This window comes from Oryzias latipes, chromosome 4, assembly GCF_002234675.1.
Source record: "Oryzias latipes chromosome 4, ASM223467v1".
Taxonomy (NCBI): Eukaryota; Metazoa; Chordata; class Actinopteri; order Beloniformes; family Adrianichthyidae; genus Oryzias; species Oryzias latipes.
The window spans coordinates 26806514-26834266 of record NC_019862.2 but is presented as its reverse complement, the minus strand read 5'-3'; the positions used below and the strand labels follow the sequence as shown (position 1 = coordinate 26834266).

The following is a 27753-nucleotide window of genomic DNA, read 5'->3' as shown; positions in this document are numbered from 1 at the left end:
CAACCTATTGGTTTATAGTCTCAATAGGGGATTTTTTTTGATTATGTTATTTGATTCATTGAAAGTACTTGGCCAAGTCCTGACGTGCTTAAAACAGGACACCATGGCCTTTCCATTGATGTCTTCTGTGTTTAGGTGGGATGACGGGGAAATTTGACTTTTTGGAGAGACAAAATGGAGACTACAGAGGACATAGATAATGATCTGGTTCTCAGGAGGATATAATCTAACTCTTAATTTGTTTTTTAATGTTTTCCAGCATTTTTTTCTATTTTTCTTGGAAAGTAAAAGTCATTTCCTAGCTGGGGGTGATCCCATGTGCATTTTTACTTTTGAAACTCTCTGGATCTGCAGCATGTGTGACTAATATTCACTGGTATTTTAATCTTTCTCATCGTGAAACAAGTCCTCCAAGTAATTTCATTTTCACATTCTTTAAGGCACAGGTTGTTCAGAAGGAGCTGCCAATTGCTTCCAGCCAATTTCTCTATTCAAACTTAACCCTAACGAGGGTTATAGTTGTTCAATAGTGAGGAGGTTTGTTGGATTTCACGCTCAGCTAAAAAAGAAGCACGTTTCATGTCAGTAGAATTGGCCTTTGTCTCTTGAAAAGGTTTTCCTTTACACAGGAAGCCTCATTTTAGTCATTATGAACAGGTACATCCCCAAGTTTCTTTCTGATAGATGTAGCTGGACCAGAAATGTGAAGTTCACCTGTTTTGGTGTTTATGCTTCTCACTCTTGAAACCACCTCACTGATTGGATTATAAAACATGTGCATTTTTAACATCAGATTGTCTCATCTTTCCTTTTTTAAATTATGTTTGATGTTGTAGCAGCTATGAATTCTGCTGCACTGTTGCACAATCCATGCAAAAGGCAATTTAAAGTGCTCCGCAAAAGAGACAGAACCAAAGCCCAGAAACACAAACTACAGTCACACTAGAAAAAATCACAATCAAAGTTTTTTTTACAATATATTGTCAAAAGTTATTTTAAAACAAGAATAGAGAGAAGATCAGAGTCCTTCAGTTGCTGAACATGTGAATAAAAATAATAGTTTTTAGACTTTTTTTAAAGAAGAAGGTTGTTTAATGTCCTTAGAAAAATGGTTTGGGATTTTAATTGCATGAAACAATAATGTTTAGTTCTGACTTAGGGCGCCAGAAGAGGACCTGGTCTCAGTAAAGATCAAGCTAGATTGTTTAGTTTGGTTATATTTTATTCACTGGCATTACACAAATAGGTGAACTGGGTTAATTTGGACGGAACTATGGTTGAATTAGGATAAATGACCATGCAAACTGAATGAAAAGTCAATGTGCGGGGGAAAAAAAGAGCAAGTGAAAAGTGGAGTGAAAATTGGAGTAAGAAAACAATAAAAAATACTTAATGACATAATAAAGTGAAGTGTAATCTATTTATTTTCCATTTGGAGCCGTCTCCAAGATCCTGGGAAAAAAAGGGAAGATATGAAAACAGATAAAAATCAACTCCAGAATGTTTGCACTGATTAGATTGTCAAGTTAAGAAAGCTTTAGGGGTTTTATTAATTTTTCCAAATAATTCTACATTTTCAGACCAGATCAATAATCCATGGTTCAAACAAACAAAACGTTCTGCTTGAAAACTCAAAAAATATTAAAAAGTCTTGTTAACCGACTGAAAATCAAAGTATATAAAGCAACAAAACCTATCCCGATTTATGCAGAGTGCTTTAACATCATTTTCCAGTACTTTGGATTTTATGAGAAAGTTTTAACTACAAAAATAATAACACATGTCAAAGGGATATGCATATTCTTGTTTCAGCAACACTTCTATATTTTTAATATTTTACTTTAATAGATTATTATTATACGTTATACAGAGTTGAAAGTTAAAAAAACAAGCGCATTATTTTTTTATAAGCATGTTATTTTTGTATGTAAGTTTTTGTCGGAGGTCAGTCTTTATTTTTTCTCAGCAATGTTAAAAAATTCACTTGTTTTCCTTTTTGAGTTTTGAAAAAGAAATCTTAATTGTTTGTTGATTTTAAGTGGCAGAGTAGAAAAGCAGACAATCGGAGTGTCCAAAGGGAATCGATAAATATACGAGGGGACCCTGAAAGCACCATCCTACGCGCCGCCGCTTTTGCCACGTTCCACGTGACGTAGCAGGAGGTGTAGATCGGTGGGCGGAGCTTTGACCAACTGCTGGGAGCTCGGAGCCACTGACACTGATGGTCATTTCATACAGGGAAACAGGACTGCGGAAAGGTGAGAGTTTAATGTTTCTTTATAGTTAACTATTTTAATTTATATTTCATTTCTCGACGAGTTTCCTCCCACAGAGAGCCTCTGTCTGTGCGCGGCTCACCGCGTCCTCACACTTCTTCTTGACTTGTCGGTTCTTCTGAGAGAGAGGGCAGCAGCAAACATGAGGGTTATTAATATTATTTAAGTTTTGGGTTTTATCCCGAACATAAAGCAGTTGTGGAGTCGTTTTCTGAACAGCAGACGAGTCGAGGCATCCTGGCTGTCCTCTCCTGTCATTCATGTCCCGCTGCCGCAGTTCTCCAGCAAACGTCAACTTTCAAAGTTCCATCAATAACTTGACTCCCCGCTGAGACCGTGACTGTGACCGGCAGATGTGAGGCTTTAGTTGACGTCCAGCTCGCAGCATCCCTTCCCCTGGACTCTAGCTGGAGGTGTCTATGATGATTTCCTGGTGCAACTAGCTGCTCATCGTGGGTGTGGGTTCAAACAAAGAGGGAAATCCTCTTAAGGTGGATTGATTTTCTGGTTCTGTGCTCTCACCTGTTGGGCTTGTTTTGCTAGGGACGGCCTAGTGGACAAAAATGCTTTTGTTTTGATTTTGTTTGTGTTTTTGTCTGGAAAAACTGAAAAAATTTGTCTTCTATGCCAAGTTAAAAAATACTTTACTTTTTAACAACAACGTTTTTTCTTTTTTCTCTTATTTAAATCCATGAACTTGTTCTCTTCTTGTAGGTTGGCACTGTTTATCATGGATTCAAACATGAAGGAGCTCATGCAGAGGCTGACCGACGCCGGCCAGTCGCACCTCCTTCAGTTCTGCAACGAGCTGAGCGCCGGAGAGCGAGCCGAGCTGACCCAGGACCTGCAGGACATGGACTTTCAGGAGATCACTCAGTTCTTCCGAAACGCCACGGAGACGTCCAGCAGCAGCCGGCACGAGAAGATGGATGCCCGCATGGAGCCGGTGCCCAGGGAGGTGCTGGGGAGTGTGACCAGGGACAGGGACCACCTCAAAGACTGGGAGGCTCTAGGTGAGCTTTATCTGAAGAGTTTATGCTCATTTACTGCCAGAGACTTAACTTTGGACTTTTCAAAGCTTGGAGTGTGCTAAGGTTAAGGAAACGTAATGTTTTTGATTGTTTTTATTGTGATCAGTCTCACAGAGTAGCGGGAAACATTATTCAGTCAAACACCCGCTGAGCTGAACAAACAAAAACTTAAACTTTAGGTTTAAAAATGTTTCGACTTCAAGTTCAGGCAGAGGAGTTCTTCATCTGGTGTCACACTGAGATTCTTCAGAGGATTAGAGCATCACATGTTCGCCCAAATGTTCAACAGGTCAATGCTTCTTCTCACATTTCTTTGTTTTTGTTTAAATAAATGCTCCTGAAGGCCCACACAGAGGCAGCTTTGGACTTCAGGCTAAGCAGTATCACTTTCACAAGTGCGAAAAAACCTATAAACTCCCCTTTTTTTCTTTTCTTTCTTTTGATTAATCATGTTGATTCCACTTGCGCACTTTTGTTAGTCATTGTGCTTTTGCGCAACTCCCTTGCACAGACTCCTGGGTCTTGAGTGGGTGTGCTGCTTTGTTGTTTTCTGGGGAGGACATCTGTTGCTGGTTTGGGGCTGACGCAGTCGGAGCTGCGACGTGAAGTCATCCCGTGCCGTGGTGACCACGTCTGGGATCTGACGTATTCAGGCCTCGCCCAGTAACTGGATATAAACTTTTATTTTGACAACCAGGGAAATAAAAAGGCTCCCAGCCAGACGTTTATAACTGAAAGTATTGCTAATTATTGAGCTACAATAAAGTCATTTCAAGTCTTGCCAAGAGTTTCTCTTGGAGCAACATCTCCAAAGTCCATTAGATCTGCTCATAAAGTATCAGCTCTATAAACGGTTTTGATAAATGTTATCTACGTTGTTTTTGTAAAGTTTATTATGTAGTTATGGTTTGCTTACTAAAGACACCCAGAAACTACAGGTTTCCCGTCTATCTTTCTCTACATTTTTTGCTTTTTTCAATACGACAAAGTGTTTTTTGTTCTCAGTCATGCTCTGTTGCTCTCCAGGTCTTCAGTGTATTGCCCAGAATAAAGTGGCCGCTTTGCTCCTGGCTGGTGGGCAGGGAACCAGGCTGGGGGTTTCTTACCCCAAAGGCATGTATGACGTCGGGCTGCCATCCCACAAAACCCTCTTTCAGATCCAGGCCGAGCGCATCTTGAAGCTGCAGCAGCTGGCCGAGCAGAGGCACAACATCAAGTGCTGTATTCCCTGGTGAGACTCTGGATTTCAACTGAAGCATCTTGTTCTCGTCGATCCCTGGTCTTTCTGACAGTTAGGTCTGACATGATACATGCTCTAATGAGAGCATCAAAGGACACGAAGGGAGGAAGCAGACTCAAGGACAGTTTAGTCTAAAAAGACCCAACGCTGGCGATAAAAGAAAAATGTTGGAGAGTTCAGGTTCTGTTGTGTCTAAGTCTGCTGCAAAGTCAAGAATGGCAGCTTGGGTTTGAATTGTTTGTCTTGTTTTTTGTCTGCAGGTACATCATGACCAGTGGCAGGACAATGGAAATGACCAAAGATTTCTTCTCGCGCCATAACTACTTTGGGCTGGAGAAGACCGACGTCATATTCTTCCAGCAGGGCATGCTACCCGCAATGGATTACAAAGGCAAGATCATCCTGGAGAGCAAAGGGAAGCTCTCCATGGCTCCAGGTTTGTTTATATATCTTTTAGGATACACAAAAGCTCGCCTGTGGATGGATTATTTCATCTTTTAAACATCTGTGCCTCAGATGGAAACGGCGGTCTGTACAGAGCTCTTGGGAACCAGGGCATTCTGAACGACATGCAGCAGAGAGGGATCCAGTTCATCCACGTGTACTGTGTTGACAACATCCTGGTCAAAGTGGCCGACCCCGCCTTTGTGGGTTTCTGTGTGCAGAAGGGAGCTGACTGCGGAGCCAAGGTCAGCTGCGTTCTGCTTTCCCTCTTTATTTAACCAACGAATTTCACGTTTGAGTCAAACCGGATCATCAGAGACCGGAGTTCCTCTTTTTTCTCTCTCTGTTCATTAAGGAGAACATAACTTTTTCAACAGGCTTGTTCTACGGTTGCCAGTGTGCAGATATGCAAAGTCAAAGTCCATTTTAACAGGAGATATCGTGACATGACCGGGTCTGCCGGAATCAGAGGGTTTATGAGTTTATACTTTGTGTTCTGCGGCAGAGAACTGAGAGGAACTCGCTGTGTGAAGAATAAGTATTGTCTTCCTTTTTGATACACTTTTCCATAACTCCCTAAACTCAAACAGTATTACTTTTAAAATGTTAATTTTTGTTATTAATCCTTTTTTTCACTTTGAATGAGGGTTTACTCCAATTTGAGCTTTTATTGCGTTAGGGTCCTAAAATCCTCAGTTGGCAAACTGCACGACTAATAAAGATGGAATAAGTTTGTAGAAGAAAGAGTTCATGTCATGGCTTAAAGAACCAACTCCCATCATCCTTTGATCTATTGTAAAAGCGTTCCCAGTGGTCTTGTAGTCATGATTATGCCGTTTTTAGACAAAATTAAAAAAAAACTGTCGTTTTTTTCATAGTCTCACAGAGCAGCAGTCGTTCAGTGACATTTCCCTCCAAGTTATGGGAGGGAGCATTGGTGCAGAGCAACCCCGCCCCTCTTCCCCTCCTCCTTGCAGAGCAGGTAGCGTGTGGCCCTCCCAGAGTATTTTCTACATTAAAAAAAAACAATTTTTGTCAAAAAAGTTTTTTGCCTGCTCCTGATTCTCAACAATTTGAAAAAACAAACAATCAGAAATGAAATTCTGAGGTTATTTTTTTTATACATATGAGAAAAACGCTACAAGAACATGTTAAAACAGGATTTTCATTGGAATGGGTCTTTAATATTTGTCCAAAGTGACACATTTTCTGATGATTTTTAGGTGTGAGTGCTGCTTGAAAGGCCTATATTATGTTATTCTTGAGCCTTTCAGAACAACCTATATCCATATATATGATCATCTATTACCTTTCGAACATTACAGAACACGTTTTTTTTTATAAAGTATGAGTTTTATTCCGCAGTTTATTTTCTTATCCTGAAGTAAGATGACGCTATCTCTGAGGCTCCGCCTTTCGCTCGTTGTTGGTGCCGCCCATTTCATGACGTCATCCTTCCTCATCGTCGGCCTCATCTGCATGTCTGCGTTTCTCCCACAAAAACAAACAACATCCGAACTTTTGCAAAGATGGATGTGCATAGTGCATCTAAAAGGAAAGTGTTTTGACGATCACCGCTGGGTCTGCGGAGAAAGTGGGTGTGTGTGGTAGGCTGGGGGCGGAGCTGGCACCGCAGACTCTTCCTGGAGGGGGCTGTTCCCCACTTTGTCACGTCAAAATATGAGAATCCACTCGTTTTTGTGGATTGGGAGGGGCTGTTGGTCAGAAAGCAGGGTTTTGGAGGAATACTGAGAGGTACATGAATGGATCAAAATACCGCCTTGGGGTTGTTTTTTTGTGAGGAATGAACATTTATAATACACTTAAAAGCTCAAAAAAGTTGATTTTGTGTGACATAGGCCCTTTAATGAAATGCTTTGAGGACTTTATAGTTAAACCAGGGCTCTCTGGATGACTAATTGCAGAATGGATCTTCACCAACAGCTCTTTCCTCGGGTTTCAGTCTTTCAAAAGAACCAGCTTAGGTAACATAACCCCCTAAATGACTCTCACTCTATAAATATGTTTAGACTGCTCACTTGAAGCTGTTCAGAGTGACAAAGTCTGGTCAGTTTTTAAGTTATTTTAAGGGGATACAAAGACAAAAACAATACTTAACCCTTGTGCAATCCTAGGCACTTTAACATTGGGTCATCTAGACCCACTAGACAGTGAACCTTTTTTCTTCAATGATTTGTGATCTTCACTGGTGTCCATGGATTACATGAAATCTTCCACCTTTATCCACCTTTGTCATGATAGGGAGAACACATCGATGTAAGGGTGGGGTCATCTAAGATAGCACAAGGGTTAAAAAAACATAATGAGCCTGAGTGTGTCTACAATAATGTTAAGTGTAAATAATATATTTTTTTGTATTTATAAGCCTGAAGAAAGGGCAGAATACTCCGCCTGGTTTCTCCAGTATAACAGATGATGTTTCACGTCTTTCCTTGGTGTGTCTGATGTTCACAAAGATGCAGATGGTTTGTTGTCCAACACTATCCACATATTCCACAGATCACCACCAGGTGGCGATGCAAGCCTGAGGTTTCCTTAGAGGTTTTAAAGTCATTTCAGCTTTCTAGGTACTTTTGAGCTCAGAATTGTTTTCCTACATTTACATTTCTGTGGCTGTGAATGCCCCACAGAGGCAAACTGGATTATTGAAATGTTTGCCCTGATATTGGGGTTTGATCACCGAGGTAGTTAAAGGAGAATCTAGTCCAAAATATTAGTGTGAAGACGTCAAATAGTATTGTAAAGCTCTGACACATGGTTCTGGTTCTTGGTCAAAATATAAGAATTCTATAAAGCTTTGTATTTTCTATCTCAAGAAAATTTATAATGGTCCTTAAATTGATTTATTCGTCTATGTTGGTTGTTTTAAATTGGCAGATATGAAAAATTTGGTCAACGGGATTTAAAAATCGTTTTCTTTACTCTGTTTTGCTTCTGCTCTTGAAAATCAAACCTCTCTCATGTCTGAAGTGTCTTTCTGGCTCCCGCAGACCTCATGAAGGAATACTTTTCCCTGGGGGCTTTTCTCTAGCTCACCCAGAATGGAATGAAATATCGCTCCTGCCGTCAGACCGTTCCCCCTCTTCACATGAGGAGACGTGTGGTGGAGCAGAGACGGTAGGCTTGGATCTCAGCACAGTCCCACCCTCCTGCTGTAAACTGCAAACAGCCGCTAGTGCAGTTCATGTGGCTTCACCAACCCCCCCATCCCTGCTCCAACCGGAGAACCAACATCCTCATCAGGACTTCACTCTGTCATTAGCCAGATGGGGAGGGGGCCGTTTACCCCCATTTATTATAGACCTGCTGCAAAAAGGGGAAACACTGAGTGTTGGAGTTCTTCTGTCACTCTAGTCTCAGGTACTTGGGTCTTCTGCTTTTGGAGCACTTTGTGGCTTTATTCAGGTGGTCAGAAAGCACATTAAGAGATCAGTTTACACATTTGTATCCTGAACCAGGTTTCTGTTTCTGCTTGTGCTTTTCATTAAAATGTAAATCAAACCACTCTGGCAGGAAAACTTCAAAATGAACAAGGAATCCCCGGTAAAGCTGCTGCACTACTCAGTTTGTTGAAACTCGGGCAAAATAAAAAACAAATTGCTATAAAAAGCCTTTCAGAAGACATTTTTCTGTTTTATATTTTGGTTTATTACAGCAACATAAAGAGTGTCACCTCTCTCTGTTTACAAAGGATGCAGTCATGTTAGGAACCACAGCTCGTTGGAATTTGGACGTTCCGATTCTGTATTCAGGACGACCCACTTTGGATTCCTTTGGGCTTTTCAAAATGCAGTCTTGCTTGCTTTACAGTTTGGAATGCGCTAACATGACACGTATTCAAATGATTCACACACAGAAGGATCCGACTTGTGTTACATCTTTGAAACTTTGTGGTTACACTTCCTCTAATCTCTGCTGAGGTGCACTCCATCTTTTTCGGTTATAACAACATTTTACCAGCTACTTCTTCTTGCCTGAAATGTCCTTTTCTTACAAAGATGCAGCTACCTTACCATATATTTACACCAATTTAGGATTCAACTCAAAGGATTAGTTGATTTAGCTGTAGTGTGTTCCAGAGAGCGCAATTCACATTAAAAACGAGCCGATTTTATTTTATTGTAATGGATGTGCTGCACTGTTTCCAGGTGGTGGAGAAAACGAACCCCACAGAGGCTGTGGGCGTGGTCTGTAAGGTGGACGGGCTTTATCAGGTGGTGGAGTACAGTGAGATCACCTTGGCGACTGCGGAGAAGCGCGGTGCGGACGGACGTCTGATGTTCAATGCAGGAAATGTGGCCAATCACTTCTTCAGCTTCCCGTTCCTCAGAGATGTCGTACAGTAAGACAGCTGTGGACACGCTACGGATCTTTGCTGCTTGGCTTCAGGTCAAAACAGCGCAGACTTCTGTTTGGGTTTTAGGAAACATGAGCCACAGCTGCAGCACCACGTGGCCCAGAAGAAGATCCCGTATGTGGATGCCCAGGGTCAATTAATCAAGCCCGACAAACCCAATGGGATTAAGATGGAAAAGTTCGTCTTTGACATCTTCCAATTTGCAAAGTAAGTCATGGGGCTGTTTTTTTCACATTGTTCAGTGTTTGTTTGCTCACCCTTAAAACCAAACCGTCTAAAGAGGCAATGATCAACGTTTGCACGCCGTCCTATGGCAGGTTTTCTGGCCCAAAGATCTTGATTTGTTCTTCCAGGCAACAACCAACCTCTTTTTCCACTCAGTTCTGGTTCCGTCCTCCAGCCTCAACCCTGACTTTCCTCTAGAGTCTGCGCTTGCCAGCTTTTCCATAAGAGGATGGAGCTTTACGAGCTGTTCTCTCATTCCGCCTCCTCAAATGTTACATGACATCAGCTCTCCTAATAGAACTTCACATTTAATGGAAGAATTGCTGTGAAGTCGGATGGAAATAACGCTGCTGGCCGCTTCTTTTGAGGCTTGTAAACCACCTTTCACAGAAAGGATGAGAAATAATTTAAATATTCTCAGGGAATGGACTGGAGGTGTGTCGGTTGTAGCAGAATCCAGGAGTGTTGACTCAAAAAGTTCTATTGGGGTTTGTTTCTTGTCAGTGCTTTTCAGTCTAGACCTTGAAGAACTAGTTTGCTGCCTGTCCCTCACACTGTTGATTCTGTGTTATATGCAGCATTGAACCATTGTAACCAGTCTAGGTCCTGCTTTGGTGAAGGTTGTCATTCTTTAAAAGAGGTTTGTTACCTTCACAAACCAAAAACCTCTGGACTTTGCAGCTGACACTTTTAAAGTTCTCACCACATAAAGCTAGGCCTGCACAATTAATCAAAGATGTATTGCCATTGTGATAAACCGTGATGAATGGTTACCATAAATGTTTACACACATGCAGAGACAGAGAAACCATTAGATTAAAAAAAAAACCCAGACGCACACTACCCATATGGTTTTTGATTGCTGTCCATATTAGTTTTGACCAGTTCTACCAGAAAAGTAGGTCATTGGAAATGATGTATTGTTTGTTTTTTGATTTGCCATTTAAAAATGTATTATAAGTCATAACATCACATATCACCACAGGGGTGGAACAGCAGTCAAAGTCCATAACAATTATTCAATTGATATCATAATTTATGGTTGGTGATACGATTCATGGTGGAGATTGTTTCATTTTGAAGGATTCGATCTGATTCACTGACCTAAAATGGATCCAGAACATTGTTAACCAAACCTTCAACCAGTGTGATTCAGAGATAAATTCCTGATACTGAACAGTCCAGGTGAAGTTTTCCAGATTCCTTGTTTTTCTTTCAAGATAATCAAGTATAAATTAAATATGTGTACAAACAAACAAGTAAACAAAATGAGTGTCAATTCCATTCACTTTTTAGTTTTATAAAGTTCAGCCTACTGTTGTTTTTCCACATCTAAATAATCCAAATGGAGCATTATTAGAACATTCTAGCACACTGGATGGTCTCATGACTTTGTTAAATTCAAAGTGTTTCCACACATTGGACTGGAATGATGGTCTGATCCGTTTTTGCTGTCATCACGTGTGTGTTGTCCGCTGTGATGCACTGTGTATTTTACCGTTTAGTAAAATAAACCCACCGTGCCTCAATTCAAATGGTATTTTCCAAGATCCATATTATCAATTTATTTAAAATTTTCAAGTATTTTATATTGGTATATGTCGATTTGATTATCAACTTGCCTCAGACCGATTGGTCTGGTTGGAGCATAAAGGTATAAATCAATCGGTTACGGTGAATAATTGTTGCTAATTCCAAATTGTCCTACAGCCCGACATGCATTGACACATGTTTGATTTTCCTCCTGGACCCCAAACCTCCAATTTAAGTAAGAAAAACCGTAGAAGCGACTTCTCCAAAGTTTTGTGACTGTGCTTTGTCTCAGGACCTTTGTCGTGTACGAAGTGCTCCGGGAGGACGAGTTCTCCCCGCTGAAGAATGCCGACACTCAGGAGGGAAAAGACACGCCCACCACAGCCAGACACGCCCTCATGTCCCTCCACCACCGCTGGGTGCTCAACGCTGGGGGCCACTTCATCGACGAGAACGGCAGACGAGTACCTGCCATACCCAGGTGACCGCAGTGTGACGTGACTCTCCACAAGATGCACAATATGCGCACAAACACAAAAACGCGATTCCTCGTAGTCACCCCCACCTCCTTCCAAACCATTTCACTCCCTGTAGAGATGTATACGCTGGCTTTGTTGTGTGTGTTTGTGTGTTGTGGACGTCATATTCTTTTAGCCTCACTACTGTCTGACCTCCCCCCCCCCTCATGCTGGGTGTTGCTCCTGTGTCCCACACATGTTTCCAGCGCTGGAGCAGCGGGCAGTGTCACAGATGATGGAAACGGAAAGTAATTATCCCACCTGCTGAACTGAGCGCATGGTGAAGGGGTTTTGGTTTTCTTACCCTCTACTTTCAGATGTTCAACTCTGCCTTTGACTCGCCGTTTCTTCATTTGGCTCTTGAAGGAGGCGTCTGCAAGTGCACTGCACTTCTGCCTCCTTTCACTTCGGCAAATGATCATTTATCCTGGTCATGTGACTTCATGTCATAGTGATCCGCTGACAGATGGTTTACACTAATACACCTCTGTAGACCCTGGACCTGGATCATTGATTGTATGTGAGAACTGGACTGAGTGACCCCTCCCCCTCGCATTCCAAACAGGAAGTACCCACTGGTTCCAAGAAGCCAAAATCTCACAGACTTCCATAAAGAAATAAACAGCGCTCACTCAGTCATTCTATTAGTCAGAATAACCATTCTTGCATTATTTAACGTGTTATTGCTACTACAATTTTTTAATGATATTTTTTTCTTTATTGCAAGTTACTCAAGTTATAAACTGACCAATCAGATACTTCAGTAAAAGTACGTGGTCTCACGTCAAACGTTGGAAGCGTTTGATTGACAGATTTTCCCAAGCCTGATTTTAAGTGGAAGGTGTGGCCTTTCAACAAGCTCACCCTTGTTTAGCGACAGTGGTTACCATAGAATTGTTGACTCACCTCGACTTACACCAATCAATGTTTGCTGATGTCATCTGGCTCCAACATGGCGACGTCTGTATTGGGGAAAAAATGCAGACTGAAATGATTTCATTTGGTAGGAGCCGGTAGTAAAGCATTTTCTACGGGTGTTATCCCACCAACTTGCTCATAGCACTCGCTCCAGTTCTCATATACAGTCAATAACCTGGACCTGTACACATACTGCATGCTGGATAACGGGGAGCAATAAAACTCTCTCTCTCAAAAAAAAATAGTAGATCTGCTGATTTATATTCCAATTAGCGACTTGTTTTGCTCCTTATTAGATGTCAGTTTAACCTAAAAATAAAATCCAAATGCTTTTAAATTGAACATGAGCATGTTTTTGACTTTATAACATTCATGGATGCCATAAATGTTATGAAGGCCTCAAAACTCTATTGAGATGATTTTATTTTCTTCTTTAAATCACTTTTCAGAGAAACGGACGTCTGACCTTTGATTTTTGTAAAACTAGAAGCAAACTGCTGTGTAATGATAACGTCGAGTTTCATCAAAGAAACCAAAAAGATTATCTGTAATTCAGCAGTTTCCCTCTAGATTACGTCCATTAGGGGTAAGAGGACTAATCACTCTTTTCCAGGAAGCGCTGATTTTTGGGTTTGACCTCTAATCACAAGCCGGGGTTGAAGAACAGCTGTGTTGAGGGTTTGCAGCTGTTTTCTCCCAGCCCCTTCCCCTTCTTTCTTCCTGAGAAAATGACTCCTTCATCCCCCTTTTTTTTTCAGTCTGAAAGATGGAACAGACCTGCCAATTAAATGTGAGATTTCTCCGCTGGTGTCCTATGGAGGAGAGGTGAGGCCTCACCCGTCAAACACACAAACTCCAGATGCTCTTCCTCTCAGCTGCTGATGCCAACACACGCCCGTCTGTCGTTTTCCAGGGCCTCGAGGATTTGGTAAGAGGGCGAGAGTTTCACCCGGCCCTCATGCTCGACGAGAACGGAGTCCATGAGCTGGTGAAGAATGGAGTCTAAGCAGAGAGATGGAAAAGAACGGGAGCATTTGAGAGCACCATTCCTTTTATTTTTGGGAGAAACTGTGATGCCATGCTGTGCAATAACAAGTGTTTGTGGAAGAAGCTGTCCCATCCAACACGAATGAACGACGGGCAAGATGAAGTGTGTCGTTTTACCCTTTAACACCAACTTTTCTTTGGTTTGTTTGTTGATGTTTTGAAGAGCACTTGAACGCAGCATGAAGTTAGGAATCCTTTCATACTGACACCATGAAGCAATCTGCAAGTCTTATTTATTTTACTTTTGAGACTTTTTTTTATATGTGAATGTGGATGCTCAAAGGGTGGGGACACAGCATCCACCTGTTTTGCCTGTTTTTTTTTTTTTAATATAATGATTGACTGAGCTGAATCAATCCGAGTGATCTTTTGTACTATTAATCTGAAGACACAAATGGTTCTGTGGGGGGTATTTATAAAATCTGCTTCTTCCATGCTGGAAATCATTGAAGTGACCGAAAGTAATGCTATGGGTTCTGTCATCTTTATTAAAAGAGATTTCTTTTTGGAAATTCTTTGCCTTTTCTTTGTTGTGTTTATATTCAAAGTATATTTCAGGGCAGTTTCATTATCTGTAAATTAAAAAGAAATTTATGAGCAGCATCTCATCTGTCGGTGAAACTAATTGTTAAGATGCTCCTTTGTTATTTTGATACTCCTATGTTAATCACTTCCTCTCACCGTCAAACCAGCTCCTCTCTTATTGTATTCCACACTTAAGTTTTATGGGGGAAAAAGTCAACACTAACAGGTGGGGCGGCACGCTTACATCACCGTGAGAATGTGGTTCAAATCTCGGCTGGAACCTTTCCATATGGAGTTTCCATGTTCTCCTCGTGTCCCAAAGTCCAAAAACATGCCTTAACAGGTTAATTAGAGACTCTAAATTGTAAATAAATGGTAAATATTAAAAAAAACAATTCATTGGAGCCAAAAAGTAGTTTATTTGCCTTTTATCGTCTTTACTTCATGGCTTTGAATATTTCACCCTTGTAACCCTTGTGCTATCTTAGATGACCCCACCCTTGCATTGCCGTGTTCTCCCTACCATGACAAAGGTGGATAAAGGTGGAAAGATTTCATGTAATCCATGGACACCAGTGAGGTGTTACAAATAAGATAAGATATTCCTTTATTAGTCCCACGATGGGGAAATTTCCTTATTGCGGCAGCAGTACAGCAACAGAGAGCAATATATAAAAGAATGATAATTGAATAAATAATTGAAGAAAAAAGTTCAAGGCACTGTCTAGATGACCCAACTCCCAATGTTAAAGTGCCTAATATAGCACAAGGGTTAATTGGTTCAATTGGTGGTGGGTAAACGGTTTGATAACCACCTACTCACCTGCACTATAAGGATCGAGTAGGAGAGCAGAGCTTGTGCAGGTTTTTTGGTTTTTTTATGACTTCTATTTTTTGTTTAGCTACTTTCATGCCAAATTGTCACTTCTGCTGTCTTTGAAGTCACCTTTTTGTCTTCATCAGAAGGATTTGCTCGCACAGGTGTTGAAGTGTCCTTGGGCAAGGCACTAAACCCCACAAAGCCCCTGGTGGTTATGGGTTGGCACCAGTGTTGAGTTGTGAAGCTGCCATCAGTGAGTGACAGTGTGTGGGTCTTCGAAGAAGGTAGTGAAGCACTATAAAAGTATATGCCATTTACAATTTGACCGTTTTCATTGATAATAATGGGATTTGTCATGCTTGTGTAAAAAGACCTGGTTGATACTTGAGGAAGTGGGAGGGCTGCATGTTCTTTCAGTTTTTCAAAAACAATTCTCTTTTAATCTGAGAGTCAAAGAGGAGGCCAACTGTTTTTTATTGGGTTCCCACTGATGCTTGGGATGGGTCAAGTGAGGCGACACTTCCAGCCAGAGAATCCTCTGAGAAGCTCTTTTCTGACTCACTCTTTCCTGCTCTCTGAGCTCCATTCCTGCACAGTAATATAAAAAACAGCAGTCCTCCGTGACATTTGGTCTGATAGAAACTTGCTTTCACGTTTAAATAAAATTAATTTGCAATATGAGTTAAACAGCCATCCTAAAATCTCTACCTCTATTTGTAAAGTTGAAGGGCTCAGAAAGCAAATAAACTGCAAAGTTGAGCAGAATCAGCTCTTCTTTGTTTATGTAATCCTCTCTCTGTTTTAACCTTTCATTCAAATTGCTCGACTGTTTGCTGTCGTTAAATAGACCACACAAAGGTAAATGATTTGCCTTCCCTGTAAATAACTCCTGAGCAATCAAAAACCCAAGAATTTAATGGGTCATTTGACACGAGCTCCCGTTCCGTTTTTAAACTCATGGAATCACAGTTTAGGAAATATACAGTTGCAAGCTTTTGAAACCTGTTCTTTTCAGAAAAATTACTTTCAGACATTGCCTTTGCTTTCTAACACAAGAAAATGTGGTCACGTGGTCTTGTGACAGGTTATTTAGCTCTACAGCTGACTTTCTTACACAATAGAGAGGTTGAAACTAGAAGAGAACTGCTGGTATCATATGAATCCTTTTTAATCTACAGCTATAGAGTCAAAAGAGCTGGTGTTCTGCATTTATTTTATCATTTTGTATTCATTCAACTTTAAGACCTTCTTTTTTTAATTGCTCTTGTAGCATTTTTTTTCATGATGGAGGGACATTTTTAAGAAAATGGACACTAAAACTGTATCTCTGAGTATTCCTATATTCGAATAGTGGTGAATCAGGACCAGGTGAAAGAATATGATTGGATAAAGCTTGCAGTTGTTACAGGCTGCCATCGTCAGGTTACAAGCTCCCTGCTCCGCTTCATTCCAATCCATCCACTTGCAGACAAATAGATCGATGTATGACTTTATTTTCCTCGTCTGAACTGGTTTTTGACTTAAAGCTGGACGGCTGGATTGGTCTAATATTGCTTGCCTTTTTTGCTAATGTGAGCTTGGGGTGGTGCTCTAGAGGGAGAGGGTGTGAACAAAGGGATGATGGGAAATGAGCACAGACTTACTCCGGGCCATTGAGTTTAAATAAAGATGGACAAAGTGAGTGTAACGCCACCCATTGAAAATGACTCAACTCCGGCTCCAGTAAAATTAATCTAATTCAGTCACCATTTTTCTGCATTACGGGCGCCGTCATTTGAAGGCAGTCGACAGTGATTGGTCCGAGTCGGTCTGAGTCACATTTCTAGGGCAACTACTGTAGCCAATCATGAGTAAGCTTGTTTGAAGTTCACACCCCTGTCACTGAAAGCGGCTCGGGAGACTCTGTCAATCAAACGTTTGAGGTGGGGTCCAGCGGGCACCAGATGCTACTAGGCATCTGATTGGTCAGTTTATAACTTGAATAACTTGTGATAAAGAAAAAATATAATGAAAAAAAATAGGATTAGCAAGAAGATGTTAAAAAGTGGTATCAGAGCAAGAATGCTTATTCTGAAAAATAGAATGACTGAATAAAAGCTGTTTATTTCTCTATAGAAGTCCATGAGATTTTGGCTTCTTGGAACCACTTCCATGATGGGAAATGAGTTACAGTAAGGCTAATAAATAATAAAGTCAAAGACCATAAATAAATAAAGTCAACATGGTTCAAATAATTCAGACTTCTTGGAACCTGGATGACAATTACGTAATTACCTTCTCTTGAACCCAGAAAAAACAGAGGTCATTAAACTTGGTCCTAAAAACCTCAGAGATGCTCTGTCTGCTCAGATAGTCTCCGTGGATGGCGTAAGTATAGCCCCCAATTCCACAGATAGAAACCTTGGGTTTTTTTTGACCAGGATTGATAATTTAAGGCTCACATATCCCAGGCGTGTAGAACTGCCTTTTTTCCCCTGCGGAATATTACTAAGATCAGAAATATACTTTCTAAGAGTGATGCTGAAAAACTCATCCATGCATTTGTCACGTCTAGGCTGGATTACTGTATCTCTTTGTTAACAGCATGTCCTAAGAGTTCCTTAAGAAGTCTCCAGCTTGTTCAGAACACAGCAGCTAGATTGTTAGCAGGAACTAGCAGAAGAGATCACATCACTCCTGAGTTAGTTTCACTTCATTGGCTCCCAGTTTTTTCTAGAATCAAGTTCAAAATCATCCTGCTTACCTATAAGGCCTTACATGGTATGGCCCAGTCCTATATTAAGGACCTCATAGTCCCTTACCATCCAAATAGAACACTTTGCTCGCAAAATGCAGGACTGCTTGTGGTTCCTAGAATTAGTAAAAGTACAGTTGGAGGTAGAGCGTTTAGCCACCAAGCCCCTGTTTTATGGAATAAGCTCCCAGCTCACGCAAGAGAGGCCGACACAGTTTCTACATTCAAAGTTAGACTGAAAACAGTCCTCTTTGGACAGGCTTATTGTCAAACTAGCTAATATTCAGAGATTATTTAACTTAATGTTAATGTGTTTAAATTAAACTAAATAACAATAACAATAAAGTTGTTAGTGGGCTGCTAGAAGTTTGAAGCTGGGGTAGCTATGGTGCTCTGGGGTTCTGTCCTCTTCTCTCATCTACTTCTACCCTCCTTCTCTTCTCTATTCTTGATCATTATTCATCATCTAGTTCCCTCTGTTTGGTGCAGTGCAGTTCATGTACTCTCCCTCTTTCCCTCTCACCTCCTGGGGAGTGGGAGTGCTTCCAGATTCTAGTTGGCTCATCCGTGCTCCTGTACCTGGCCGTGTACCTCGTCTCTGCTCCTGCTCCTACACCTGGCAGTGGATCCTGTCTCCGGCTCGACTCGCGCCCCCGACTGTCCCCCCAACTCCGCCTGGATGAAGCTCGTCTGATGGACTTTATAAATGTAGTTGTAGAGTTAGATAAGTTAATTCTTCTCTGTGAATTCTGGTAAATCGCCTGTCCATCCTGGGGGAGGATCCCTCCTTCATTTGGGCACCCCTGAGGTTTCTTCGTTTTTTCCGGAATCCGTTTTTTCAGGGGTTTTTCCTTATCGCGAAGGGGGGGGTCCAGTTTAGCTTAGTCAGTTTGTTAGTTCAGTTTAGTATTTTCTTATTGAACTCTATGTATTTATGATCCTTTTGATTTTATTTTTAACTTTTTCAATTAACGATACGAAGCCCTGTCATTCCTTGTTGTTGTGAATTTGGGCTATACAAGGAAAATTGAATTGAATTGAATTTAAATTGAATTGAACCAGCGGGTTACTTCCTGTTTGGAATGCGAGGAGGGAGGGGTCAAGCTGTCTAATACTGTCTGTGCTCCATGCTAACAGCCCTGCCCACAACTGTGCCAAAACTATGTCCTTGCAAACAACACACAGGTTTTTTGATTTGCCTAAAAGCATAATCTTAATAATCACTGTAAACATTTTTACAAGAACCTCATGCTCCAAGATTATTGCAGTGGAATTTTAATAAAACATAGTTTTCTACATATGAATATCAATCAAAAATGATGTGCTTAGTAAATGGCAGGGAAAGCATATGGGGAGCACCCCAGCCAAGGGGCTGGAATAATATACAGGAAAATGTGTGCAGAATATGGACTGGAAACCCCAAAGTCAAAATGGGAAACACCTCCAAAAGTGGTAGAGAATGAGAGAGCAAAGATCCTGTGGGACTTCCAGATCCAGACAGACAGGATGGTAATGGCGAACCAGCCAGACATTGTAGTACTGGATAAAGCACAGAGGAATGGTGGATGTGGCAGTAAATGGTAAATGTCGTATACTTGCGTAGCGCTTTTTACCTTCCTTGAAGGCCCAGAGCGATTTACAACCACGGTCCCATTCACCCATTCACACACACATTCACACGCTGGTAGCGGCTCAGCAGCCGAACACTGGTGCCAACCTTCCACCAGAGGCAAGGTGGGGTTCAGAGTATTGGCCAAGGACACTTCGACACATGGGAGGGCAAAGCAAGAATCGAATCTGCAATCTTGCGATCAGAGGTCGACTGCCCCACCGCTGCACCACGGCCGCCCCAGTTTTCCTCAGGAAGAAAAAACATAAGAAACTGGAGAAATACCAGGGAAAAAGCCTGGAAAGTAAAGGTGAATTCCTCCCCCTCTCCCCTCCCCCTTGCTGAGAGCTCTATGTTTAAGCGGAGCAGGAAGCTTGTGGCCCACCCAGTATATTTTCTACATCACAAGTAGGATCTTTTTTAAACTGCATTTCTTTATCTACTCCTGATTCACCATTTGAATAAAAAAATACTCAGAAATGCAACTTTGCGGTAAATTGTCTTTACATCCTCCATCATCAGAAAAATGCCACAAGAACATGTTAAAAACACTAAAAACACAATTTTAATCGGTGTGGGTCTTTAACTTGTATTTTTTTTTATTGGTTAAACTTTTATTCTGCCTCTTCTTCCTTCCTTTTTTCCGCGTTCTTACTAGCAGCAAACACTTAATTTCGCCCGTGAAGAATCACTGCACATGGACGACAGCTGCAATTGGTTTAAGCACTCTGTGTAAGTAGGCAGTAAAATTAATAACAAACTAAAACCTAAAATTAATTTTCACCAGTCGCAAAGTCACAGCGCAGGATGCTTTCCTCACCATGAAACACTTACAGGGAGTTTCTTAGGTGAGGAACGCCGAAAAACCAAACGCACAAAACCTCTGAGCATCTGCTGCTGTTGGTGCAGCTGATTTCAATAACAGAAAAACTCTCCCTAAATTTGCAGCACAATTTCAATCCAAGGGGAAAATGCCAGAAAAAAATTGCCTTGAAGTAAAACCGCTTCAGCCCGCTTAGGCTCAAAAAGAAAGGCTCTTTTCAGAAGGAATAAAGATTTTGGATGGAGCATCAGATTCAACCCTAATTGAGACCTTATGTGTGGAATTCTGGGATTTTGGCATCCTCCCAAGAATCCACAGAATGTGAGGGTTTGTTTTTTTTTTCTGCCTCCCTCTCTTTTGCCTCTCGTGCGGTTGTCTTACATCAGCCAGGAGAGACTCAGTGAAGGAAGCGAACTGACAAAGAGTGAGCGGGTAAAGGAAAGGGACCTTCAGCTGACGGGATCTCTCTAAAATATTCCTAAACTATTTTGAACAAATGATCTGAAAGGAGAAGGAGAGGATTTGACAGGTACGTTGTTTTCTTGTGTTGTTTTTGTGCTCTGAGCTTATTGTGTTTGTATGGATAGCTGTAATTTCAGAAGCAGGGACTTTCACAAAGAGAAATTTTGTTATTTTCTTAAAGGCTCTGATTTTTAAACAATGCATTTCCATAACATCAGATCGAAAATCTTTTCTTTTCTTCAACAGAACACACACACTTCACTTTTATGGCCACAAATTTATTTTAAAGATAATCCCAATATGAAAGCATCAAGCAGTTATTATACCATTACTACAAAAACTGCAGGATTTTGATGAGCTCAACTGTTCTAAATCTGTCATTGCATGAAATGATTCTTCAATCAGCTTTGAGTTTGTCTTTGCTCTGTTGATGTCTGATTGCTTTAAGAGGGACTCAGAGAGGTTTTCTCTGATCACCTGTTGAAACACTGAAGCTGCAGCTCCTCAGCTCAGTTGGTATGTAGCCATCCTTTTGTGGTTTGTGAACACAAAAGGTGGTCTGCACAGAGAACTCGTTTCAGCCTTGCTTCAGGGTCAAGCGTGAGGTCACAAGATCAGAGATGCGGATGAAAGAGGTTCTTGTTGCAGAAGCGATGAGTTGGAGTGAATCCTGGGTTACTGCGGTGGCTTGTCTGTGACACCAACAAAAACGCTACTTTTGTTTGGTTTAAACTCTAACTATGATACTTATGCTTTAAAAACCCTGAAATGTAAATTGTTTCTCCATCAGAGTGATTTGATCTTTTGTTTTGTTTTTCAAATTGGAACTTAAAAAATAAAACGTTTTAACAAATGTCCAAGGGAGATAAATATACCCTGATTAAATAATTAAACTCTACAAATGATTTACAAAAAACTCATATATTCTCGTGATTGAGAATCTTATAATCCCCAAAATACTTTTGAACACCATGTTTGAACCAGTGCATAATGTATTTTTGTTGGTTTTATTGCAACAATGAGCCACAAAGGACAATATTAGTAATAAAAAATGAATCACACATGGTGAATATTTTAGTTTTCCTTTTTGTTGTAATTTCTTAAGAATCACATCAACATTTAACATTCATTTTTCTGGACAGCATCTTTTTTTCAATCTTTTCTCATAATTCCAAGCTCTTTTGTGCACGGACAAACAAAGAAGTCGTAGAAGAAAAATAGGTGAAGGAACCTTCGAAGAGCAAAATGTGGACTTTTACAACCTGACCACAAATGAAGTGAAGGAATGCACTGATAACTCTAAATGGAGGATAATGTACTGTGCAGGAGCACGAGGGTGTGGATTTTGTCAAGCGTTTAGCTCTTTGTTGTGTCCAAATGCAAACGTGTAAACAGGAAAAAACCAACATCAGAGGAAGAAAGTTGGCAAAATTTATATCAAAGTTGTCTTAGATCCAAAAAAAACATGTGTGTTCACACGTGTGTTCAAAAACAACCACACTTAAAATGTGTGTTTTCATAGAGCGTCAGGCGAGTACTGTGAGGATTTAATGGCAATATCTTTTATTCCATATCTTTTCAATTAGTTGCCCCTCCTTTCTCGGTCAGAGCCCGGCTGACATCCTCACATCACACCACGTTAAAGGCTATTATTACAACCCCACAATCACAAAGCTGTGAGGGGTGGACTTAGCTTTGCAGTAACTCAACACCGACGCCGTCTGATTGAAAGTGTTTTCAGATCAATGCTTCTGCTGGAAGTCAACCAGCGGGGTTACTTCCCAGAGGTGCATGCTATAATTTGGTATAAATAGTTGCCATTTCAGGGAACTACTAGCCCCAAAAATATTGAGCAGTTGGAGTCCCACGTGTGCTCGAACTGCATCGGTGCCCACAGCCGGCCCCACGCATCCCACACAGTCAGACAGGGTTATGGTTACATGTAACTAAGAAATAGACTCTTTGTTTATGCAAGCTTTAAATCACGTCTGACTTTGACCGTCAAAATCCAAGGAGAGGTTCTGCTTGTACATGTGGCCTTTATCTTTTCCTCCTCTGTCATTCCTACCCTTGTTTACACGCGGCAGTCTCTTTTTTTATTTTGATGCTCATTACACGTCCCTGTTCTCCCAGATTACAGGCTACAAAAGATGATCTTAGGTGTACATCCCAACCAAAGAAATTACAGCAGGATTATGATTTGGTCAAATAATCATCTCTATTTCGAAAACTTTTATAAAATGAAAACAAAACAAAGTACTTACCCGTGGCAGGGCTCAGCTGTACTTCTAAACCTGTAGATTACATATTAAAACTTCATTTTTAAATGAATTTAATCATCTATAAATGGATTAGGAAAGCAACCCTCCAGCCAGCGTCAGCCGGCATCACAGATGTGCACGTCTGTGTTATAAAACGATTTGACTCGAATCCAGATTCATGGGGTTTCAGTGTATTTTAGCCACAAGGATTTATGATTTCAATCGTGCGCAGCGGAAGAAAATCTGCCTCTAGGTGAGAGGCAGGGAAAAAGTTTCTTGGCGTGTGATACTGTTTGTCTCAGTCTGATAGCGTGGCTGCACAACAATGAATCTGGATATTCCATTAAAAGGGTCTCTGGCTGTCACGACTATATTTAAAAAACAGTTGAGGTGTTTGTTAAAGTTTCTCTGTTTCGTGGCTCAGATATGACAAATGTATCCACTTTAACTCTGAAATATCTGTATTCTTTTTTTAGTGCAACGAACCTTTTGACTTTAAAATGGTTTTAAAAAATACAATATTCGAATATGCATGTTTTATGTGTTTTGCAGAGGTTCCAGATGTTATTCCAAATGGCTCAGGTGTTTGGAACAGGTCTTTGCTGTCCTGCTCCTCCGATTCAGACTTTTCCATGGTAAAAAGCGATCTGAAAAAACTTCAGTGTACTTTTTGTACTGTCATTTTTTTTAACTGCTGTCTCTTGGATGCAAAACAACTTTCAGATTGTGATGTGCGCATTCAGGTTTCTCCATCTGTGTTTTGCAATGCTTACCCCTTTTTTCGTCTGTGGGAGGTAATTTAATGACAAATGTCATCAGTGCCATTTTGTGTTTGCATAGAAGTTTTTGAAGATGTGTTTGGACACTTGGGCAGAATCTGGACTGTTTCTGTTCAGTTTCACACCACTGATTCTTTCAAAAAATGAGATACACACATGTAAAATTCAGAAGAAAAAGTAGTTTCCATCCACATCTGTAAAAGATACAAAGCCCAGAATTTCACCTTTTTGGGTTTCCTGTTACTGTAAATGCTTGAAAGGTATTGTTTTAATCTACTCTGCCAAATGGAAATCTAGCCTTGAAGGTATAATGTAGGAAATCCTCCCATCTCCTCAGGCTTCACTGTCCCTCTAACAATAAGAGGGTCATTTTTTTTTATAGATATCTCCTACAAAAACAAAATGAAGCATGTGTGTTTTTAGGCCTTCAGCCATGCTCGACTCAGCTCCACTTTCGTAGGTTTTTCAGAATTTTGTTTACACACCTTGACCTGGATCTGGGTGCAAAATGTGATTCTAATCGCAAGCTTTCCCATAAAAGTCAAATATCTGTCATTTTATGGTTTAGCCTAAAATGAGAACCAACAGGATTTAATGGAAAGCACATGTGAGGGGTTATAACCATGAAGCTCTGGGGCGCACGGCTTTGCAGTCTGCCTTGGGTCATTAACAGACACCGCTATTTATACATACATGTACATACTTTAACAAGCTCACAAAAAGGTTTTAGTCACTTTTTTATTTGTCTGATGAAGCTCAAAAAAGTTATTATTAAAGGCAGAAATGGACCGAATACAAGAATTGAGGTAATGAGATTTAGAGCAATTTTGAGATGAAACGTTTGATTATTTTGCAGGTCACTCTAAAAATAAAAACATGACAGCTAAAATACAAAAAGGGGATACCCAACTAAGTGCAGAATAATAAACTGAACATCCCCAGTAACTACATATGAGCTGAAACAAAAGATAGGATATTTTTGTTGCATTGTTAGAATAATTTTTTTTGTTTAGTTAGATTAATGTTTAATTAAAGAGTGCAATTTCTTTTAAGCAAAATGATCAGATTTTTGCCGAATGAATAAATATAGAGGCTTCACCTTTGAGTTAATTTCTCTAAGACTCCACTAAATTTTTTTTACAAAACTGTAAACACCGATGAGTGAATGTCTACTAAAAAATGGTGAACAAAACCTGCAAAATATGTGTAATTAGTTAATTAGCTGATAAGTGCTGAGAAGGTCTGATGCGTGGTTTGACTGCAGAGATGATGGATGACTCCATCAGACAACGTGAGCACTGGGTGGATGAAAAAGAAAGAGTTGACATCAGACAACCCAAAAATTATCTTGTCATGCTTCCTTTTCATTTGGTCAAAGTGTTGTAGCTATCCATTAAATATGAGATAAATCTTACAGAAATTCTGATCCATGTGTGTGACCCACACTGAGTTTCCAAACTCTTTAATTAGATATCTGCCTTCCTTCATTCTGATAAATTAGCAAACCAAAGCTACTTAAAAAAAAAAGAAGACAGATGTTTTCTTTCGTTCAGCTCCGCGACCATCTGCTGGTTTCTTCCTGCTGTCCCTCACTTTTAATCCAAAAGGCTGCAGTGTGTTTGCCAGTGCACATGAGAGAGACAGGGGCAGGCAGCTGACCAAGTAAACCTGAGTGTTTACTTTGCAGGCTTTCCCAGGCTGCAGGAGCTGCTGGTTCGCCGTGTTTGATTTATGTGCTTTGCCGGTTAACTCCCAAGAAGTAAAGATAATTTGTGCAAATGTAAAACCTCGATATAACCTGATATTTCTTTACTGTTACCATGCCACACTTGTAGCCTCTGTGAATGCACAAAGAATGTCTGTGGAACCAGAAATCCAGCTATCTATCTCTTACTCTTCGGCTCTGCAATTCCCTATGTTCAGAAACATTGTTTTTTTTAAATAGTATCCAGGTACCATCCTAACAAAGTGACTATGTCACAGCTTTTTAAGAGTACAAAATACTCTGAATGAATAATTTCACACAAAGTAATCTATTGAATCTTGATGTTCAGCTCAAACAACTATTTATCTTTTTTCAATGATTGTCATTGAAGTGAGTAGATGAGATAGATTGTTTATTGCTTTCTATTAACATCAACTTTAGGTCCATGTAACAAAGTAAACAATAAGGGACTCGTTTTAATTTCTTACATAAATCTACGGTAAACTCAAGCCATCACAGATTCGGACAAATAGCTAAAACGATGGACTCTTGCTCTTGTGCAGATTTGAACTTTGTTTGATGTGTTGTACTTGTCAGGAGACCCACTGGACGGCTGGAACTTTATGCTACAGTGAAAAAACAAAAACCTGACCAAATATCTGAACTTCAAACGAGCAAACAAAGAAACAAAAAGAGCAAGAAAGCAGCAAATGAACTAGAAACCAGACACTGACATACACTAAGAAAGGATTGACCAAACTGTAGACAGCTGTTGATGATTAGCCACTTCGACCTGGTGTGACCGTGACAGAAAAACACCAAACCTGGACACAGAAAAGAATAAACGTGAAATGAAATGTTGCTAAAGACTAAAATCCTTACAGGCCATGGGATTCATGCAGGATGATAAAATGTGTGCACATTTTTTAGTGGCTTGTGGTTTCTCTGAAAATCTTGACCACTTCATGAAAACAGCCCAGCCTGGAGGGATCTGACATCATGTATGTGGATTAGCACCCCCCCCCCCCCCCCCCCCCCCATCAACATGTAGAAATTCAAGATAATAATCATTTTGTCCAGAAATATTTTGCTTCAGAGGGATTCAAAAAGCTGTGCAAATGTCAGTTACTTAAATTGTCTTATTTATTTTACTAACTAAGTGTTTGTCTGTTTTACAGCTTCAATTGCTAGAGTTAGGAACCTAACAGTTAGGAACTCTTTGTATTCGTGATCCTTTTGAGTTCATGTTTTACTTCGAAGCCCATCGAGACGACTGTTGTTGTGATTTTGGGCTATACAAATAAAATTGAATTGAATTGAATTAACAGAGCACTGATGTCCTTTTTAACCCGATATGCATGTTGGCTGCTGTGCTGCAAGGAGCACGTCTCCATCTGGGAAAGTGATACGTGCTGTTTATGTGTTCACGTTCACTTTTCACACAACTTCCATTTTTTCTGTTGTGCAACCTAAAATCTTGGCTGCCACATTTTACACAACTCATTGTAAAATTGGGATTATGCATAAATGTGTTTTAAGAGGCAGGAAGTTTGTGGGATTATTAAAATTTGTAACTTATTGTCATAACATCCATATGTCTAGCCTGACAAAACTAAACTAAAACCTGCGGTTCTCCTGAACGCTCGGGTGTGATAATAATCCCTTCATGAGGTTTAGACATAACCTCAAACCTAAAACAATTTTGTATTTTCCAATGTAAAACCACAATTTGCTGCGATACACTGGCGATCTGTTCAGGGTGTTCCCTGCCTTCGCCCGCAAGTGGGCCCCGTGACCCCAGAAGGGAACAAACGGATTAGAATGAATGAATGAATGAATGAATGAAAACCACAGTTTGTTAGAAATATAAAAAAATAATTTTCAAAATGAACAAAACACAATTTAATAATATATGTATGTGTACAAATGTTTCTACGAAAGATTTTTTAATCATAATTCAAAGTAATGTGGAATTCACAATTGACAATTCAATGTGAGATTTGATCATGAAATTTAAAAATGCATATTGCTATAGACAATTCAATGACAATTTTCAAAATATCATTGCTTTTTAAATTGTCATGGGTTTCTGATGTCATTATTCAAATGACAATATATTTAGCAATTTACAGTATTAAAAAATGATATTGCAATATATGGTTTGCTATAAATTCATTATATAGTAACTTAAAATCTATTGGGTTTTAAAATGCCATGTTCTTTGTGTGTCAAAATTCAAATTAAATTGCAAAACAGCGGCTCCTGGTTTAATGCATTTCCATTAACATAGCATCGTGCCTTATCTGTGTCAAAATTCAAATTTAAATACAAACTGTTAGACTCTCTTCCTTTGTTTTTCAGTCCTCAGAGTTTCTTCCAGTCTTCTAAATTTTCTCTACAGATATTTAGCTTTTTTTTCACTAGA

The 27753-nt window shown here is 40.2% G+C and overlaps 2 protein-coding genes across 4 annotated transcripts in view; both read left to right on the top strand.

Moving 5' to 3' along the window:
- Positions 1-2151: 2151 nt before the first annotated feature.
- Positions 2152-14122, top strand: uap1 (UDP-N-acetylglucosamine pyrophosphorylase 1). 2 transcript variants are annotated; one of them, XM_004068195.2, is made up of 11 exons: positions 2152-2258; positions 2991-3289; positions 4334-4538; positions 4808-4983; positions 5064-5236; positions 9161-9354; positions 9436-9576; positions 11420-11608; positions 11852-11893; positions 13322-13388; positions 13477-14122. In XM_004068195.2, exons 2-11 carry the CDS (start codon positions 3007-3009, stop codon positions 13567-13569), a joined length of 1563 nt encoding a protein of 520 aa, XP_004068243.1. In that variant the 5' UTR covers positions 2152-2258; positions 2991-3006; the 3' UTR covers positions 13570-14122. The 2 variants fall into 2 exon arrangements, with proteins under 2 accessions (XP_004068243.1, XP_011472677.1); XM_011474375.3 differs by lacking the exon at positions 11852-11893.
- Positions 14123-20490: 6368 nt separating this feature from the next.
- The window catches only part of ddr2 (discoidin domain receptor tyrosine kinase 2), a 40663-nt gene continuing 33400 nt past the window's right edge, over positions 20491-27753 (top strand). Inside the window, exons 1-2 of one of the 2 annotated variants that reach the window (XM_023954476.1) lie at positions 20491-20650; positions 23397-23479. The gene's annotated coding sequence lies outside the window, so the exon portion shown is untranslated. The remainder of the gene's footprint in view (positions 20651-23396; positions 23480-27753) is intronic. The other variant, XM_023954475.1, reaches the window with a different exon arrangement.